The sequence below is a fragment of the Nelumbo lutea genome, chromosome 1 (genome assembly GCF_056320005.1).
Source record: "Nelumbo lutea isolate HS-2025 chromosome 1, American lotus-T2T, whole genome shotgun sequence".
Classification (NCBI taxonomy): Eukaryota; Viridiplantae; Streptophyta; class Magnoliopsida; order Proteales; family Nelumbonaceae; genus Nelumbo; species Nelumbo lutea.
Window position 1 is genome coordinate 2426200 of NC_142684.1, and position 19179 is coordinate 2445378.

The 19179-nt window shown below is 35.3% G+C and overlaps 1 protein-coding gene across 1 annotated transcript; it reads left to right on the plus strand.

The window, feature by feature from the left end:
• The first annotated feature begins 2781 nt into the window (after positions 1-2781).
• On the plus strand, positions 2782-14572 carry LOC148873196 (mitochondrial import inner membrane translocase subunit PAM16 like 2-like). The gene is made up of 4 exons (XM_088964583.1): positions 2782-3033; positions 4131-4218; positions 14058-14191; positions 14297-14572. Exons 1-4 carry the CDS (start codon positions 2941-2943, stop codon positions 14420-14422), a joined length of 441 nt encoding a protein of 146 aa, XP_088820709.1. The 5' UTR covers positions 2782-2940; the 3' UTR covers positions 14423-14572.
• The last annotated feature ends 4607 nt before the right edge of the window (positions 14573-19179 follow it).

A 19179-nucleotide genomic window follows, 5' to 3' on the forward strand; every position in this document is an offset into this window, starting at 1 on the left:
GTATTTAATAAAAAATTGCTATTAAATAAGAGGTATTTATATATACTGTTAATTAAATGAACCGGGTAGACGTGTCCCGCATCCGCTTCATGACCCACACCAGTATTTAAATACGGTTAACTAAATGGACCAGGTCCACATAACCCATACCCGACGGTTAACCATCGTTATATTCACCCGAATAATGTCTATTGTGTTTGCTCAACTTAAACAATCTTCTATCGTGAAAGCATTTAACAGGTTGGAACGAAAACCACATAGTCAATCAACAACTATAAACTATTCGACTGTTAAAAATACATTTAACAGAGTAAAAACGAAAAAAAATAATAATAACAGAGCAAAAAACGGAAAAAAAAAAAGAGCAAAGAAAGATGACAAAGCATACATGTGGAAAGAAGATGACAGCGGAGAACTACAAAGAAATCTTCGGTAGAAAGAAGATGGCAACGGCTAGAAACCCGCCGACCTGCAATCACGACTAAAGCAGTGCCCTCCCCTGATTCATCACATCCCCTACTTCGAAAAAATATTGAAGTTTGTGATTTCTTCATCCAAAATACTTCCTCTTGACGACCGGGCAGCTCGATATAGGCAACTTGGTACAGTTCGGGCAGCTCGGCATAGGCAGCTCGCCACAGGCAGCTGGCCACTCTGCAGGCAGCCTGGCGTCTTACGAAGAGCTCGCCACTTGGGGGCAGCTCGACACTTACAGGTAGCTCGGCATAGGCAGCTCGCCACTCCGCGGGCAGTTTGGCTTCTTACGAAGAGCTCGCCACTTAGGGGCAGCTCGGCACTTACAAGCAGCTCAGCACTTAGGGGCAGCTCGGTGTATCGCAGGAAGATCTCCTACCTGACAACCTTACTTGATAGATCCGGAGGCCTGCACCCACGTCTCTTGCTAGGCGGCACCATGCCTGCTAGTCCTGAGAACTGTCCCTTGACTGGCAGAGTCGTACTCTGCAGTAGTCACTTGCACCCACCACCTCAACTCTGGCAGTAACGACTGCGACAGAGAGACAGAGGTAGTTATGCCTGATTTGATAGGACACCGCTATATAAGGACTCTGACCCCCAATGACAAGGGGGAGGGAATGGAAAAATGGAGCTAATCCCTGCTCTCTAACTCTCTCATTTCTCTCCAAGCTCTCTGCAATCAAAATGCTAACTTAGGCATCGGAGAGTCCCCATTGGGTAAACACCCCCGGGTCCTCTGATTCAGTTCTCGTAGGTTCCTCAGCTCCCGCCGCCTACAAAGAGGAGGAAATGATGGAGTTCTCGCAAGTCCCTCAGCTCTCGCCGCCTACAAAGGAGAGGAGATCACCTCATGCAGAGGGCAGTCGGGTTGCGCTACACCAGGGAGCTCCACCACCCTCTGAGTTACAGGTCGCCTAGGAGTAGGTCAAATGATGAGTCCACCCGAGCAGTTCTCCACCAGTGAGCTCGTTACCAAGTAGTTCTCCACCAGGGAGCTCATCACCAGGCAGTTTGCCACTAGGGAGCTCCATCATCCTCTGAGTCACAGGCCACCTGGGAGCAAGTCAAATGACAGGATGCTTAGCAAAAAAAATTGATACATCACAAAAATTGGTACGTGACTAGAAACGGTTACATCATGTCTCACCGTTTTTATTTAATAGACTATGGATAAACATGTGTTCAGCTAATAAATAAGTGCCTATTGACTATTGAGAATATTTAGAAGTGAAACTACCCACTTTTTGAATCCTATTTCTTGAATTAATAGGATGGCACATGTCTGAATGGTGGTAGTGGGTGGGCTTTAATAGCAATTTATCAAAAAATGTCACGTGTCTAGCTTTCCAGAAAAATGAGAAGGCTAGTAAGGGTGAGCATTATTCAATTAAAATGAAATACCAAATCGAAAATTTTGGTTTCGATTTATTCGATTCAGTTTTTTCAATTATTGGGTAATTTGGTTCGGTTAATTTAGTTTTTAGGAATTTTGGTTTTTGGTTTCGGTTTTTAGATTTATAAATTCGGTTAACCGAAATAACCAAATTAACTAAAATTCATTGTATAACATGTAATATATAATATACAATATATAACATTTAATATAATATGATATATATTTATATATTAATATATTATATATAATGTATTATAATGAAATTCATTTTCATAATATATATACATATATATTATAGGTTATAATATATAATGTTATATATATTAATTGTAATTCGGTTTTGGTTCGGTTTTCATTTTTTTTTTAATTTCAGTTTATTCGGTTCAGTTTTTAACTGAATGCTCACCCCTAAAGGCCACATGTTTGAATTAGGGGTGCTCACTGATCAATTAATTGAACAATAGGTCTTTTTTATTAATCGAACCGGTATTACCAATTTTTGGAAAACCGATAACCAAAACCGAACTGAAGCCAATTGGTTAACCGGTTCGATTTGTTGGTTTTTTAGTTTTTTAATTTTTACAATATATATTATAAAAAAATATATACATATATAATATTTATATTTTAAATAATAAATAATATCATATATTATAAATATATATTTATATAATGCATATTTATTAATTTATAATATATAAAAAATATTATATATAATAGAACTATATGTGTATCGGTCAATTCAGTTAATTACCGATTTTCTATATTGGTTAACCGAAACCCAACGAGTACTTCTGGTTTTTTAAAACACCAAATTAACTGGTTCAATTAATCAGTTTGTTTCGACCTATTTCATTTTTTAGGTTTTTTTTTCTTTAACTAACCCCTAATTTGAATGGTGGGGGGTTGTAGTATGGTAATAGGCTATGGGCTTTAGCACAAATTTCCCAATGTCTAGTTTCCAAAAAATAACGGCAAATTGTTAATGGTGGCAGTGTGGATTGTGGGTTTTAACATTAATTTGCCACGTGTTATTTATATATATATATATATATATATATTGCGTAATGCGCCACCCTCTCTCCGATCAAACGGACCTCACGCTTTCAAACGACCGAAACACGGACTTGGAGGATCGGAGTTTAGCCGGAACCCTCATGGTATGCTATGCAATCTTCTCTCTCTCTTCTTGATTTTTCTTCCTTTGCCGGCGTTACTCTCCGGTTATGTTCATCGGCCCGCTCTGAACTTAAACAATCTGCTCCCAAAGCTGCAAAGATGAGCACCATAGATAAGATGTTAATCAAAGGTATCCGGAGTTTCAACCCGGAGAACAAGCATGTCATCACCTTCTTCAAACCTCTAACCTTAATCGTCGGTCCCAACGGTGCCGGAATATATTAGATTTTGATCACCTTCTTCAAACTTCTAACCCTAATCGTCGGTCCCAACGGTGCCAGAATATGTCAGATTTTGATTCGGTTACCTCTTCAACTTTTTGTTTTTTTCTTATTCTATCAAACCAAACATAGCCTTTTATCAAATCTAATTGGTGTTTTCTTTTATTTCGTTATAATCTGCTTGTTCCAATTTTTCTTGTATTCTTGAAGCATACTTTTTATCAGTTCCTCATTTGGAAACCTCTATGGGCACCCTAAATCCTTAGACTTCATATCTTCTGAAGATTGAGTACTCAAAGATATTACCTGGATGGGTATATTTCACATGCTTAATTCTCAAAAAAAAAGAGGTTTAGTAGTGATTTTCCAAGGATCCTTTAATAATACCATTTTGTAGAATTTAAGCAACCTTGTGGTTCCACCTTCAGACATGTGATCATTCAAAAAGAGTATTGGATTGTTACAGTACTAAATAAATGATATTCAAAAGAACCAACTTGCATAATGGGATAAAATCCTGAGCAACTGTCAATAATCTATTGCTTATACAAGGTTTTGATTGCATAGAGAAGAATTTAGGTCAACCATTTAATTTCCTATTGCACACTTTCTCCATACAGTATATTGGTTTATAGGTAATCATTATCATAGTGATTTGTAGAGGAACCTTTCACATTGGCAATGTTGTTGTGTTCCTTTTGTCATTCTGTGTCCAGGTAAAATTGGTTTGGTCAGGTCAGGCACTTAATATTATTGCACATTCCATTGCCATTTAAGAAGTTGGGATGATATAACTTTTCAGATAATTTCCTGAATATTGGCAAGCTATCTAGCTTATTTGTCTACCTTTTATACAGGCTGCAAAGATTCTTGCCAATTTGATTGTAATGGGCTCTGGGATTTTGGCAAGGGCATTTGTTCAAGCATACCGTCAAGCTCTTGCAAGTGAGTTCTTCAACCCTTCCATATTTCTACTTTAACTTTGTAGTTTCATGTTCAACCCTTTCAATGATCATCTTTCCTATTAGAGATTAGGTTTTCTAAATTTAGTCTTTTATGTTTGTCGAGAGAATTTCTCTATTTTATCTCAACATTAGGGAGTTTATTGGACTTGGTACTTCATACAATAATTTTTAAGGTGCTGAGGCAAGGCTAGGCATGGCACCTAGGCAGTGTTTTTTTTTTTTTTAAATAAAACCCAAAATCCTTGGGTAGCTTCCTAGGTTTCATAGCAACCAGCAGTCACCTTTCACCAGTAATCATCAATAGTTTTCATCAATTAAATGTAAACTTAATATCAAAATATAGAAAATTAACAAATCATGAGAAGAAAAAGAAAATAAATTTAAGAATATACAGGGGATGAGCCCTAACAAATAAGAAAATAATAAAAGGAAGGTAGTATATAAACCCACAAAATGAATAATTTAGTGTGAAAATGTCGGTCTTATTTATTATAACATAAGAAAATATAAAATATAAATATATTATATAGTGCATTGTATAGGTTTAACCTTGACAACTATGTTTGGTAATGATGCTTGTATTGATGAATACATTTCCAGGCCTCTTGGAGCCATGCTTTTGTTAGTTGTAAGAAGTTATGAATCCAAATACTACAGGCATTTTTGTTCATCTATGCTACCTGAACCCTCGATGGTAGGAGGACCTGCTTACTGCAATTCAGTTTCAATTTATAATTTTATAGTTTGTACTTGGGTATTGTAATTGATTTGATCCTCATTTCAACTCAGAATTCTATTCTTGTACACTTCGATAACATTTATTTATTTATGAAGAGAGTCCAATTTGCGAATAAAATATAATGAATTTTATTTGTTACTTATCATGGATATAATCTAGTAAAAATTGCGAAACTGAGTCCAGATACATATTACTAATGTTAAGGATAGTATTGAATGGGGATCTGCCTCTAATCCGAGAAACAAAATATGGCTTATAGCCAAGTTGGATTGACTTTTACAGTTTTACTCTGTTAAAAACAGAAACTTTACCATGAAGATAGTCAGAGACAAGGTATCTATTGTTGTTGTTGTTGTTTTTTGCAAATTTTAGTATTCTCTGTTTTTCTCTTATTTTCCTCTTTTTCTTTGTTGTATTTTCTGCAAAACTCTGTTTTTTATATACTTTGTTGTATTTTCTTTTCTCTCTTTCATATAACGAACCATTAGAGCTGCTATTTTATGGACAATATGGGGGAAAATAAATAATGGATTGTTTAATGAGCAATGTAGATCTTTGGAAATCATCATTGCAAGCATCATGTTGATGGTAATTCATTGGGTGAAGACCATGGAGATTTTCAAACATTTTTCAGTGGATGGCATGGCTAGAGGGTGGAGAGTGGTAGCTGAATCATCTTCATTGAAAGCCTACTTATCAAGAGTAGTGGACTCTTTCCGGTAGCAACAGGATAAAATTGAACTTTGTTGGAAGCTCACGTGGCAACCCAGGTCTTTCACCATTAGGGGGGTCTTAGGGATGGAAATGGAGCTATATTAGTGCTTTTTTTTGGGGGGGGGGGACTAAATACACATCTCCTGTAGGTGTGATCTTCCAGGAGTATACCTTGAATGCCTTTTAAAAATTTTAATGATACTTGTTAGAAATAAGTGACAACCATTGGAATCTGAAGATGATCAACTGCTAGTGCTAATATCAAAGCGGCACCCACTTGTCAATGCAAAATACACATCTCCTGTAGGTCTGATCTTCCAGGAGTATACCTTGAATGCCTTTTAAAAATTTTAATGATACTTGTTAGAAATAAGTGACAACCGTGGAATCTGAAGATGATCAACTGCTAATGCTAATATCAAAGCGGCATCCACTTGTCAATGCAAAATCCATTTCTGCAGTCGAAGAAATGGTTATTAGAGTCTTGGATCTGCTATTCCATATTTGGTTGGAGAGCAACATGAAGATGATTGCTTCTCTGTGCAGAGGGGTCCTTGTGGGGACATTCTTAGGAGATCTGCACTCAGTAGCTGTCAGGGTGGTGGGAGCAAAATATGAAGGAATACCAAGAAAAATCAAAGTTGAAGCAGATGGAGTTGTTACAGTTCATGGCTCATAACCTCAGTTTCTACATGTGGGGTTGGCTGCATGGCTGCAGCATGTCTTTCATTAATAGAATATTAAATATATAATGTGTTATACTATTTTATATAGAATATTATAAAATTTATTTTATACATAATATAGATATAAAATATTGTGCATAATATGTATTATAGGTGTCAAATTATAATATTTATATCATCATCATCCAAGCCTTATCCCAACCATGTGGGTTGGCTACGTGAATCGTGTTTCACCATTCTGTTCTGTTTAATGTCATTTCCATTGTTAAATTATTAGCGCTTATTATCATTTCTTACTACAATCCATGCCCTTTTTCGTCTACCGGTCCACCCCAACCCCTTTAGCCTTTTCAACTTGTAATAGATCACTTCTTATGAGCTCTGTCAAAGGTCTGGTATGCACATGGCCAAACAATCTTAGTCTATTTTCTCTCATTTTATCACCTATTGGAGCTAATATTTTAATATCTATATGTAAAATATAAAGCATAGCATAAAACAGCATATATATATGTATGTATGTATGTATGTGTGTGTGTGTGTGTGTAGGCTGGACCGGGTTTAAAGTTGGGCCCAGGCCTGGGCTGGGCCTGAACACAATACTTAGTTCCAGGCCTGTGATTTCTGGGTTGGGTTGAAAAAGATCACACCTACAAATCCAGTTCGGTTTTGCACTGAGAAATCTATAGTGTCTTGTTTGGTTGTGATGGGTGCAAACATGAATCTCAAGGCTGGAATCAACCTATTTTACATTAACTAATTTTGAGAGCAAAGTTTGCTTCGATAATGGGCCATTTGCAGCCCAAGAGACTTGTTTTCATTATTGTCCACTATAAAATGGACTCGATTATGTTGGCTGCTTGCCAAACTTACTGGGATCATGGTGGTGTTGTGGATGCAAGTTATCAATGCATGTAGCAATTGCCTTCACCACAAGATTTGCCCTTGTTTGCAAGGGTTGAAACTTGGAAACTGCAACTTGAATTGAGCTTCATCCTTCATTAGTAACCATGTCCATGTCTTCTTCCTCCTCGGCCAAACACCCTTTTATCAAGAATAACATTTTACAATGGTGGCTAGAGGTGAACTTTTCGTCATAGTTGAAATAGAGACCCCTTTCTTTATGATCAAACAATTCTATAGGTGTCAATTCTTTTATGATGGGGGTATTGGGCCAATTGGGTATTGATGTTGGCCTTGGAGAGGAAACATGACAGACTGCTATGGTTATGGGTTTCTTGGGAGATGCCAGATGGTGGCAAGTTTCATACAATTTGAAACATGAACATGTTTTATATGTTTGATTTTATTTTTAAATTTTCGTTTGAATATGCTTTACATGTTATGTTTATGTATTTTAATTTTAGATAATAGGTTTTTTAAAACATTTATTTTAAATTTTAAGTTTATATTTTTATTAATATTGTGTTTAATATTTTTATTTTTAATTTTCTGTGTATTTTGAATTTTTGGCATTGTTTTGTATTTTTGTGCCTTGCTTCGAAAAGGAACACACCTCACCTTGTGCCTTGCATCTTTGAGTGCAAATCGCCCCTTGCACTTTTAAAACACTAGGTGAAGCTAGGTGATAGGAAGGCGCCTAGGTGATGGGTTTTTTTACATAGAAACCATGAATCATATGGTAATTCCCTTGGTTCTATATCAACTAGCAACTATCTTTCATTGTTAATTATCTATAAACTTCTTAAAAATCTATAGACTTCATATTAAAAATAGAAAATCACCAAGAAAATACGGAAAATGTAGCTAGGCCCCTTTTTTTATCTAGGAAAAGAAGAAGAAGATGATGATGGCAAAGAATGTGTTGATTGGACCCTAACAAATAATAAAAAGAACTGGTATATAAAACCCACACAATGAATATTTTAGTTAAATAATATCTATTTAATTATTATAATATCAAAAAACAAATAATTTAAAGGTGTTTCATGATGGCATGTACAAATTAGGTAGGTAATTAAGCGAGGTGACCAGCCATGGGCACCTTGTTGCCTGGGGATCACCTTGACAACTATGGCACCATGATCTGAGTTAACTGTACCCCCATCCAAGAAAATATTTTGCATCGTATTATGAGAAAACTGAACATGAGAAACACTCTGGATTGGATATGAGGGCTGAAATCGAAATTTGCCATCCCACATATGTATGGTCCAGCAGAATCGATCAATCAACCGCCCAACAGATAGTGACTTATTATCAAAAACCTTTTTTTATTTTTTTTATTTTGAGCAAACCAAATGAAGTAGCACGGGATGTGGTAAGTCTATTCAGCCCCTCCTTCCTAAGGCAACAGAAGAAAAGAGGTAAGTGCTTATGGAAGGCAGCAAGAGCTGCTGTGGTATGGACTATATGGGAGGAAAGAAACCAAAGACTCTTCTCTGAAAAAAGTAAATCAAAGGACGAAGTCATTGAATCCATAAAAATCAGAACTGCACTTTGGGTGATGACCATGGAAGTATTCAAAAATTTCTCCACGAATGACATTCTAAGAAACTGGACTGAAGTAGCACAAACAGATGTACCCAAAGAAGTTGTGAGAGCAGAATGGAAGCCACCTGCATTGAAACAAACTAAAACTAAACTTTGATGGGAGTTCCTTTGGTAACCCAGGAAAGGCAGGTATAGGGGGTGTGATTAGAAATCATCTAGGAGAAGTGGCATTCTTCTCAGGACCAATAGGTATTGGTGACTCAATACAGGCTGAATCTCTGGCTCTACTTTAAGGTTTAAAGCTGGCTGAGCATATTGGAACAACAGATTTAGAAATAGAAGGAGACTCGCATCAAACAAAAAAAAGGAGACTCACTACTGGTCATTTCTTGGGCTAAGCACATCACTTCAGCACCCTGGAAGCTCAAATTTATCTACAGAGAAATTGACATACTTGCAAGGAGGTTCAACTCTCAGTTCGGTTGGGTCAAAAGGACTACAAATGGGTTGGCGGATGCCCTAGCAAAACAGGGGGCAAATAGATCTACCTTGTATTGGGCAGAACTGTAACTTTTTTTTTTTTTTAATCAATAACAGGATGTTTTATTAGATTTTAGAAAATGTGAAACTTTAAGTACAAGAAAGGGGAGGTAAAATATCTTAACTCCCCCACAACAGGGAACAAGAAAGAAAGCTAAAAAATGGCCCAAAACAAAGAATTCTTAAGCACCCCTTGCTTGGCTAACCCATCAGCCATGGAATTAGCACTTCTCTTCACCCAACTGTACTTCACCTCAATATCCCTACTCAGCCATTTAAATTTTTTCTTTTCATTTTTGTAGCTCCACAAACCATTGTTGTCTTCCTTCAACCACCTAATTACCACCTCCGAGTCTCCTTCAATGACCAAGCACCAAATGTTTAATTCTCTTGCTCTTTTGATTCCTTCTAGAGCTGCTAAAATCTCTGCCCTAAGAGAGTCACCCTCTCCAATAGGGCCAGAGAACATAGCATTAATAATCCCAGCCTCATTTCTGAAAACTCCCCCAATCCCAGAAGGCCCATAATTCCTTAAACTACAACCATCAAAATTCAGTTTCATGAATCCTGAAGGAGGGGGGGACCAAGAAGGTCTAGAGGTCCTTTTGCACTGAGCCGAGGTAGCAATTTCTTTCCACTTTCTCCAAAGATCAGCCATGGAGAAATCTGAAAAAAATCTCCAAAGATTTCAGCCAGTGACTAACCCTTAAGTGTATCAGTTCAGTTAAATTCTCCATAGATCTTTCATTGTCTGAAAAAAGTCTAGAGTTCCTCTCTTCCCATACGGACCAGCACACTGCCGCTCTAATGCTTCTTCTCCACATGATCTTCCCTTTTTTCTTAGGCCATCTTGAGAACGAAGGAGAGAACAAGTTTTGCAAACTCACGGGGGGATTCCAAGTGCATCCAAACAAGGATGAAGCTCACTCCCAAATAGTTTTAGTAACCGGACAAGTAACCATAAGGTGGTAATCCGTTTCCCCATTAGCTTTACAAAGAATGCACCTTATCCAAGGGCAGAACTGTAACTGTTTGTATGTGTTTGTAGATTGGGTTAACGCAGTGCTGCAACCTAACTGTTGTAGTTCAATATTTCTCTGTTAATAATAAAAGTCTTATTAGCTGATCAAAAAAAAAAAAAAAACAAATGAAGTAGGAACACACAGCAATCCATCAAAGAAAATCCAAGACTAACCTCTTATTAATTTGAATCACAAACTTAATGAAATGAGCAGGCCAAGGATTAGAGCTATTACAAGGCAACTAAATCCCCATGGTAGCCCAAATTCTTTCTTTAACCATGACAAAATTATTCAACAGTCTCGAAAAAGACAGCTTATACCTTGGGGCAATCTTCATTTCCCATTCCCAGTTTCAAATTCTCCTCCTATTAGGATCAACTGGTACATTTTTAGACTTTCCACCAAAAAAAGATACATTTTTTTTTATCAGCAAAAGAGAATTTTATTTGAAATTAGGGTTACAATAAGGTTTTACAGCTGTGTATGGGATTAAAGCTCCCATACTATTACAGATTTCTGTCCCACTTTACATTGCAGCCCAAAACAATTGTTGCCTTAAAGCCCTTTGTTTAGCAAGATAATCATCTAACCCATTTGAATTCAGCCTCTACTTCCCCTGCAACCTTTTCCACTTCCCTTATCATTTGTTTGAAGGTCCACGGAATACTTCTATTGTTTTTAGCCCAAGAAATGATCACCTTGGGATCCCCTTCAACCTCAATATGCCTCATTCCTAGTTGCTTAGCAATCTTCAGTCCTTGTAGCAATGCCATTAACTCAGCTTTTAGAGAGTTGCCCATGCCAATCGGTCCAAAGAGCAAAGCTAATATTCTCCTTTCAGAATTTCTGATTACTCCCTCAATACCTAACAGTCCCGGATTTCCAAAGGAGCTTCCATCAAAATTCAATTTAAACCTATTACCATCTGGAGGTTTTCATTTCCATCCTTACTTTCTCTTTCACTCTTGAAGATTGTGCTTCTTCTGTCCAAGATCTTGTAATGTCTATGACTGAGAAATATTGAAAGAAACCCAACAAATTGCTGCCTTTGTAGCACCAAAAAAAGATACATTTTATGACTGGATGATGTTTTAGGCCTTTTGAACTGAATTTTCCTGACCTTTTGTACCCAAATCCATTTAGCAGTGTTGAAAGGGGTACAAAGGGCCAAAGAAATTCAAGTCAAGAAACTGCTTATAGAAGGAGATTCTGTGATTGTTGTGAATTGGCTGAAAGAAGACACTTCCAAGATGTGGAGCTACAGCAATGAGAAAAGAAAATTCAAGTGGCTGATTAAGGATATGGAAGTCCAATGTACTTGGGTTGGAAGAAATGCTAACTCCTTTGCTGATGGATTGGCTAGGCAAGGAGTTTTTAGAAATTCTGGGTTTTAGGCTCAATTGTGAGGGTCTGAGTGTTTAAATCAGTTGTACTTCTTTTCTGGTGAAGTATCTTTAGCTCCCCTTCCCTGTAACTTTTTTCCTATTTTAATGAATTATGTGGTTATTGATAAAAAAAATCCATTTAAGATTGCTATGCTGACCTTTTCATCAACTTTATCCACATCCCAATTAAAATTTCCATCCTTAAGATCCTTTAGCTGTGTGGAACCTTGATATTGGATCCAAGGCACTTTCCAAATAGAGTTAGAATCCCCAGTTTTTACCAAATATCCCAACTTAGAATGAAAATTAATTTGGAGATTAGCCACAGATTTCCAACAAATAGATCCTTGTGGATCAACAAGATATGGAAACACAGAATGATCTTTAAGATATCTAAACTTCAAAGTTTAACCCAAAGCTTATCTTCTTCATTAATAAAATGCCGTGGCAACCTCTTGAAAACAAGATTAAATCCACAGCTTTGCGAAAACCAAACAAATGAACATGTAATTGAGTAGTTGAGTATTAGTAGGAGGTTGTTGGTTTATTTAGTCTATTTATATCAAGTCCATGTAAAAAGAAGTATATCTGGTAATTATCTTGATTAACTCAATTGCATTGTCAAGAATCTTTGCAAGTCCAAATGATTCTTTGTATCTCTTTCCCCTTGATTTCCTTTTAGTTGTCTTTCTCTCTAGTTTTGGGGAACTGCTCTCTTGCCCAAATGGGTCCCAAACCCAAGAGCACTTGTTATAGGGACAAGCGAAAGTCTCCAGTGACACCGACATCAGTGTCACTGGAGATCATGTGGGATTAAGGAGCCCACTTGATCATATACAAGCTGTGGTTATTAATTCCTTTGTACCTTGAGCTTCATGTCCATCATATACTGCTGTAATCGGTGAGATTTCCAGAGGTGTCTAGGGTTGGGGACTGATTTCTTATTACCTTTCATCCGCACCTATCCATCATCCTCTGCATCGATGTTTTGGTTTGATGGACTGTCTTTCTGTAGAGGTGTTCTCAAATACCCTTGTGTCATTTCTTGTCTGATTTCGATTACCACCTTCTGCTGAGTCTTCCCTTGCCTTCCTTTCCCTTCAAGGCCTGAGGGAAGCTCCATTTGAAATTTCAAAGAATGTCAAGGTGAGCTCCGCCATTCAAGGATTGAGGTATGCTTCATTTCTGTAACACTGCAACGGAGAACATTTTCTGTCTCTGTTCTCTCTACAACATTCTCTGCCTCTCTCTCTCTCTCTCTCTCTCTGAAATGGGCTTTACGGTTCTGGTACAAGGCTTTAGGGTTCATAGCCAAGCTTTGAGTTAGATGGAAATTGATTGATATGAAATTGAAAAAAATATATTTGATTTACAAGAGCGATTGACAATATAGACAGAATAGTCAAGATAGATTTTTACATGTTCTTCAAATTGAGTTTTGAATAGACGGGAATGGGTGGCAGATCAGATTTTCTGCCTCCACATCCATACGAAAGCCTATTTCCACCGTTTCTTCAAATCTAAATTCCCAAATCTTCAACAAATCAATCAAGGTTTTGGTCTTTGAGAATGGGAAGATGGGGTTTGGGCCTCTGTTGGCTGCAACACTATAACAGTGGCAATGACAAATTCAAGTGCCATTACGTTGATGGAAGCTGAGTTGAAGTAGAATGAGTTCTGTAGCACATGGAGAACAAGCTTGCCCGCACAATTGATATTTTTCATCTTTTTTTTTTTTATTTTCTACAATTTATGGGTTTTTCTCAAAAAAAAAAAAAACAATTTTGGTTGAAAAATATAATTATTTTGAATTTTTATCAATTTATGTATTTTATGCAATTTTTATTTTCTTGGTTGAAATATAAATTTTATTATTTTCCATGTTTTTCTGTAATTTTTATCAATTTGTGTTTTTTTTCTACAACCTTTGTTTTTTTTCCTGCAAAATAATGTCAATTTTGGTGTTTTATTATTTTTTGTTTTTCTTTGTGTATTTTTTTCTGTAATTTTCTTTTTTTTTTTTATTTTGTTTGGCTAAAATATTTGTAATTTCTTAATCCTTGCATTAGGTTAGAGGGGGTGGGTCAGGATCAAGGTGGGTTGTGACCCATTGACACTCATTAATATGGGTGGTAAATGGGTCAGCGGGTCAATATGGGTGGGTGGGTACTCAACCTTCACCCCTAACTAGTGTTTCCTTTAAAACATTAATAGGTTAAATTTACTTCCAAAACCCATGCATCATCTAATTCTGTTATTTGTTTATTGAATGTTTGCAGATGCGTCAAAATCTGGTGTTGCTCAAGAAACAATACAAAATACAGTTCGTAGAGCAAGCAAAACAATGGCTGAGCAAGAGGCAAGGCAGATTCTAGGTGTCACTGAGGAGGCCACCTGGGAGGAGATCCTGAAGGTCTGTTAGATTTGTGGTATTTATTTAAATTCATTCTTAAATTAAAGAGTTGATATATCATCTGGAATTAGCAGGCTTAAACATCTAGTTTTCTATCTTATGCAGAAATATGACAATCTGTTTGAGAAGAATGCTCAAAATGGGAGCTTTTATCTTCAGTCAAAGGTTCACAGGGCTAAGGAATGTTTAGAAGCTACATACCAGAGCAGAGGTCAAGGTACAGCAGGTTGAGCATCCTTCCTGCTGTACTTGTGTTTAGTGGCTAACATTCTTGTATAATAAATGTTTGATGTCTAAAATGGAAGGGAAAAAGTAACGAGAAAAGATTAAAGAACTTGCAACTTATCATATTTAAAACTCATTTCAGGGTGGCACATCAAAGCACATATGCTTGATATTTTATTTTTTATTTTCTTTATTATTATTATTATTATTTTTTTGAGGGGGGAGAGTTGGAGGATTATCTTCTTATAATTGTCATTGTTCCAAAAATACCCCCGTCTTGTTGGATGACGGCAACCAATAGTATAATAAAATTTTGGTCAAACCCCCCTTAGCAAGGTTTCTTTGCTTATTTGATTGTAGTAGATGCTCGACTGCAAGGTTTAGAATATTAATCGGGTGTATTGTATGATCAAAATATTGATATAATACGCCCTGTATCTAACCCTTCAGTAAGGTACTATTCAGATCGTAGAAGCATCTATAATAGTCTTTGTTCCAATAACCAGGCTGAAAAAAATAAAAAAAAAAGGTCGGTATTGTTTGTATCGATTTCACTTTTTTATCACGTTTCTCATTTCCAAGTCTCAGAGAGAATTCCAAAGGTTCAAAATATAGACATGTATGTATTGGGCTATATCAGTTGATAGTATCGTAATGGGGGTTTCCTGATATGTTTCTACAGAGTGTTTCAAGGTCCCAACCGGTTCAGAGGGTAAATGGACTTTAAATCAGCACCTCTGAACCAGATTTAAAGAAACTAAATTAAAGATATCGATACTGCCCGCTACTATTGGTGTATTGGGTGCACCGATATTTTGAACCTTGGAGAATTCCTCTTATAAATAACTTGAGAACTTGCACTAGAAATTAGAATCAAGTTTTTTTTTTTTTTTGTCATTTAGTCCTTTATGCTCAGTTTGGAAGGAGTCCAAATACAAATGTCTATGGTACAAATGCATACAAAATACATAGTTTTGCACTCTATGTGTTTGCATTTATACTTCCGAACTGAGCCTAGCTGCCTCGGAGTAGAAATGAGAATATGTATAGTGTAATACAAGGTTTTGCACTCTGTAATTGTATTTATAACGAGCCTAAATGTTCAATGGATATACATATTTCGTTTTCTGAAATGCAAGAACATATTTATTTGTTGTTGGATACTTGGATTTATGTTTTCGGTTTATCATATTTAATTCTCTCAAAAATATTGGGGAAATCTAAAGATACAAATTATTATTTTAAATGCATTTGATGGTGGTGAAGAAGCATATGATGGAACTATAAATGATCCAATCAAATCTATTGATCAATTAATAATTTATATTAAAAGAATGTTTTTTTATTTTTTTGATAATTTATAGAAATAAAAATAATAAAAAATAAAATAAGCATTTTGGTATTTAAGAATTGTATCTTACAAGTTCAAATGGATTAGTATATTTTTAAATAAAGATAAATATTATATATTTTGTAATTTATTTATTAGTAATTTTATTTATAGTAAGTAACAATTTATTATTTATGAAATAAGAAAATATTATCTACAAATTTAACTTAATTTACAATGATGGTTTATAAGAAGTTATATAGCCATTAGTCAGCAAAAAGAATTTAAGATTAAGTTGATTTAGTTTTTTGTAGCACATCGAAGTCAAAATAATAAAATATAGAATTTATTTTATTATACTAGTTTTATATGATTTATGCTTTGGGCTCTTGCATTTATGGATCTTATATATATATATATATATATATATATATATATATATATATATATATATATATATTATATATATATATTGACAATATGATTTTATACTTATTAATTAATTATTTGAATGAATAAATAAATAATAACATATTAATGGTTTTATACATGTACCATCTATCTAAGTTTTTGGATGATGCATTATTAATAATGTTATTGTATGATATCTATGTGTCTTGGTATATTGACTATAATATATTTTTTCATATAAGGGAAGAAGTCCATTGGACCCAAAAATCAAGAAATGGTTGCCTTAAATATGGGATGGAAAATAACATTTTTTATGTAATGACTTTGTGTAGAAGGAATAGAAAAATCAATTAAAATAAAATGGAGAGTGAGTATCAATTCATGGGATATAAAGGAAACTCGAATGCTGTCGAGAATCATATCCCAGATTTGCAAGTATTTAACCTTAATGGGTTGAATGCAGGCTTCATCCAAAAGTATTGGAATGATATTGATGAATCTATAACTAGGCCATTGGGATGTTCTTCCACTTCAAAGAGAATGGCAAATAAAAATTAATAAAAACCTTATTGCCTCATACAAGAAATTCAAAGGCAACCAATCATTTGAGATAAATTAGTTTGTGCAATGTAGTTTATAAAATCATTGAGTGAGTTTTGCTTTAAAAGATGAAGCCCTTGGACCAATAGATATCTCTTTTGTAGAGTATATTTATCCCTTCAAGACAAATCAATAATAATGTCTCGATTGCCCATGGGATATAAATCCTTTAGGCCCAGTTTGGAAGGAGTGTAAATATAAATATATACAGTACAAATACATACAAAATATAAGGTTTTGTACTCTACATATTTGTATTTGTACTCCTTCCAAACTGAGCCTTGAGGAAAAAAGAGAAAAGAAAAGGCAAGCCTCATGTATTAGTAAAATTTTTACGGAAAACCATATGATTAGGGTTGCAAATGGATTGAAATGAATTGGATATAAAGTAGACTCAAATTTGATTTATTTATATTCAATTTTGAATTGAACTTATCCATCAAATTTATATCAAATTCAAATAGAATTTAGATTGCAATTGGATATTGAAGAGCATTAATAAATTAAACTAAAAATGAAAAAATGTAATTGTATAATTAATAAAATGAACTAAACTGACTTTGATATTGTATATCAAGAACAAAAATATATAGGTGGGAGGTTTGATTCAAGGCATATTGAAAAAGCAGAAGTAAAATTGACTTGCCTCTTGTTTAGAACACACACTGACAAATTAACTACCAGGTGGAGTTAAAATTTGAGTAGATAAAGAAACATGAAGCCAGGAACGGACTAATCACCTATGAAGAAGGTAGGCTACTATAAGTTAACTATCTAATAATGGAGTCCACAGGTTACAAGAAACTGAAGCTGCCCGGGGAGGATGAGTGTGTGGTAGGCATGGACTTAATTTAGCTTTAGCCACACTAAACTAAGAGTGGACAACCTAAGGGTGCAAGGGTAAGAGGAGACTACTAGATGGGTTAAGCCATTGTCGTAGGTCGGGTTACTGCTAAAGGCCAAACTTATAAACTAGAATAAGGTAAGAAAGAGATGACCAAATCGGGCAACTGGTAATTAGGAGCATTTTTTGAAAAAGGGAAGGTTGCATTATGGCTAAAGAGGCTTCTAATGCATCTATGGTTCACTGGGTTGGATAAATGCAACATGTAATTCATTGCAAATAAAGTGGGCCTAAATTCATAATAATTAGAAAAATAATTCCAAAACTGATAAATAAGAACCACACACTAAGAGGGAAATTGGATTCAAATTGAAACAACTATATTGAATAATTTATTTGGATTAAACCATTTTTAAAAAGGAAAGGTTAATATTATATTCTTCTTATTACCCCTCTTTTTTAATACTTTATGGAATCTAAGAAACATGAAACATGAAGAGAGTTAGTTACTTAACAATCAACACACATTTGACCTGCTCCTAGACTCATAAATATACTCAAAAGTAACAAGGGGGAAACCCAAAAGAAATGAATGAAGTCATTTATTTATTTACTTTTTTAGAACCATTTACATAACATTTGGTAAAGAGCCATGAGGTACTTGACAAGTCAATAGGAAAAAGTGGGTGAAGTCAACGTATTAGCTTAAGTTGATGCAAAGGGTCAAAGAATCTTCAACGCAAAGTACAACCCTCAAATAGTAATGGGTTGGAGAATCTTCAATGTAGCCATAGGGTTCATTGGTCCCTTAGCTTCAGCTTATAGCCCTCGATTGGCAATGGGTTAGAGAACTTTCAATGGGGCCACAGGGTTCATTGGTCCCATGGTTTCAGCTTTCGGCCCTCGAATGGTAATGGTTTGGAGACCCTTCAATGTGGCCACAGGGTTGTTCATTGGTTCCTTGGTTTCGTCTTCTAACCCTCAAATGGTAATGGGTTGAAGAACCTCCAACGCATCCACAGGGTTCATTAGTCCCTTGGCTTCAGCTTTCAGCCTCCAGATGATAAAGGTGTGAGAACCTTCAACGCAGCTACAGTGTTCATTGATCCCTTTGGCTTTAGCTTCCAGATGGAAAATGTTTGAGAACCTTCCATGCAGCCACAAGGTTCATTGATCACTTGGCTTCAGCATCCAACCCTTGGATGATAAAGGTACTTACGAGCATATTCTCAAAATTTCACCAAAGTTTTATGTCATTAATTCTCATGATTTCTCCTCACTTTTCTCTCTCTTTTTATTTTTATTTATTTTTATCTTCCTTCTTTCTTTTCTTCTTGTTTTTTTATTATTTTTATATTTTTGCACCTTTGATTCTGATTTTTATTTTAAAATTTCCCTCTCTGGATTTTATTTTGATTTCCTCTATTTTCGAGTTCTATTTTGTTACCTTCTCACGTTTTCTTCTCACTTCTTTTTTATTTTGATTTTGATTATTAGTCATTTCCTAATTAGTTCTATAACAATTCGTTTCTTTCCTTCATTGCCTTTTTCATTATGTCTTCATTGTTCTTCGGTTCT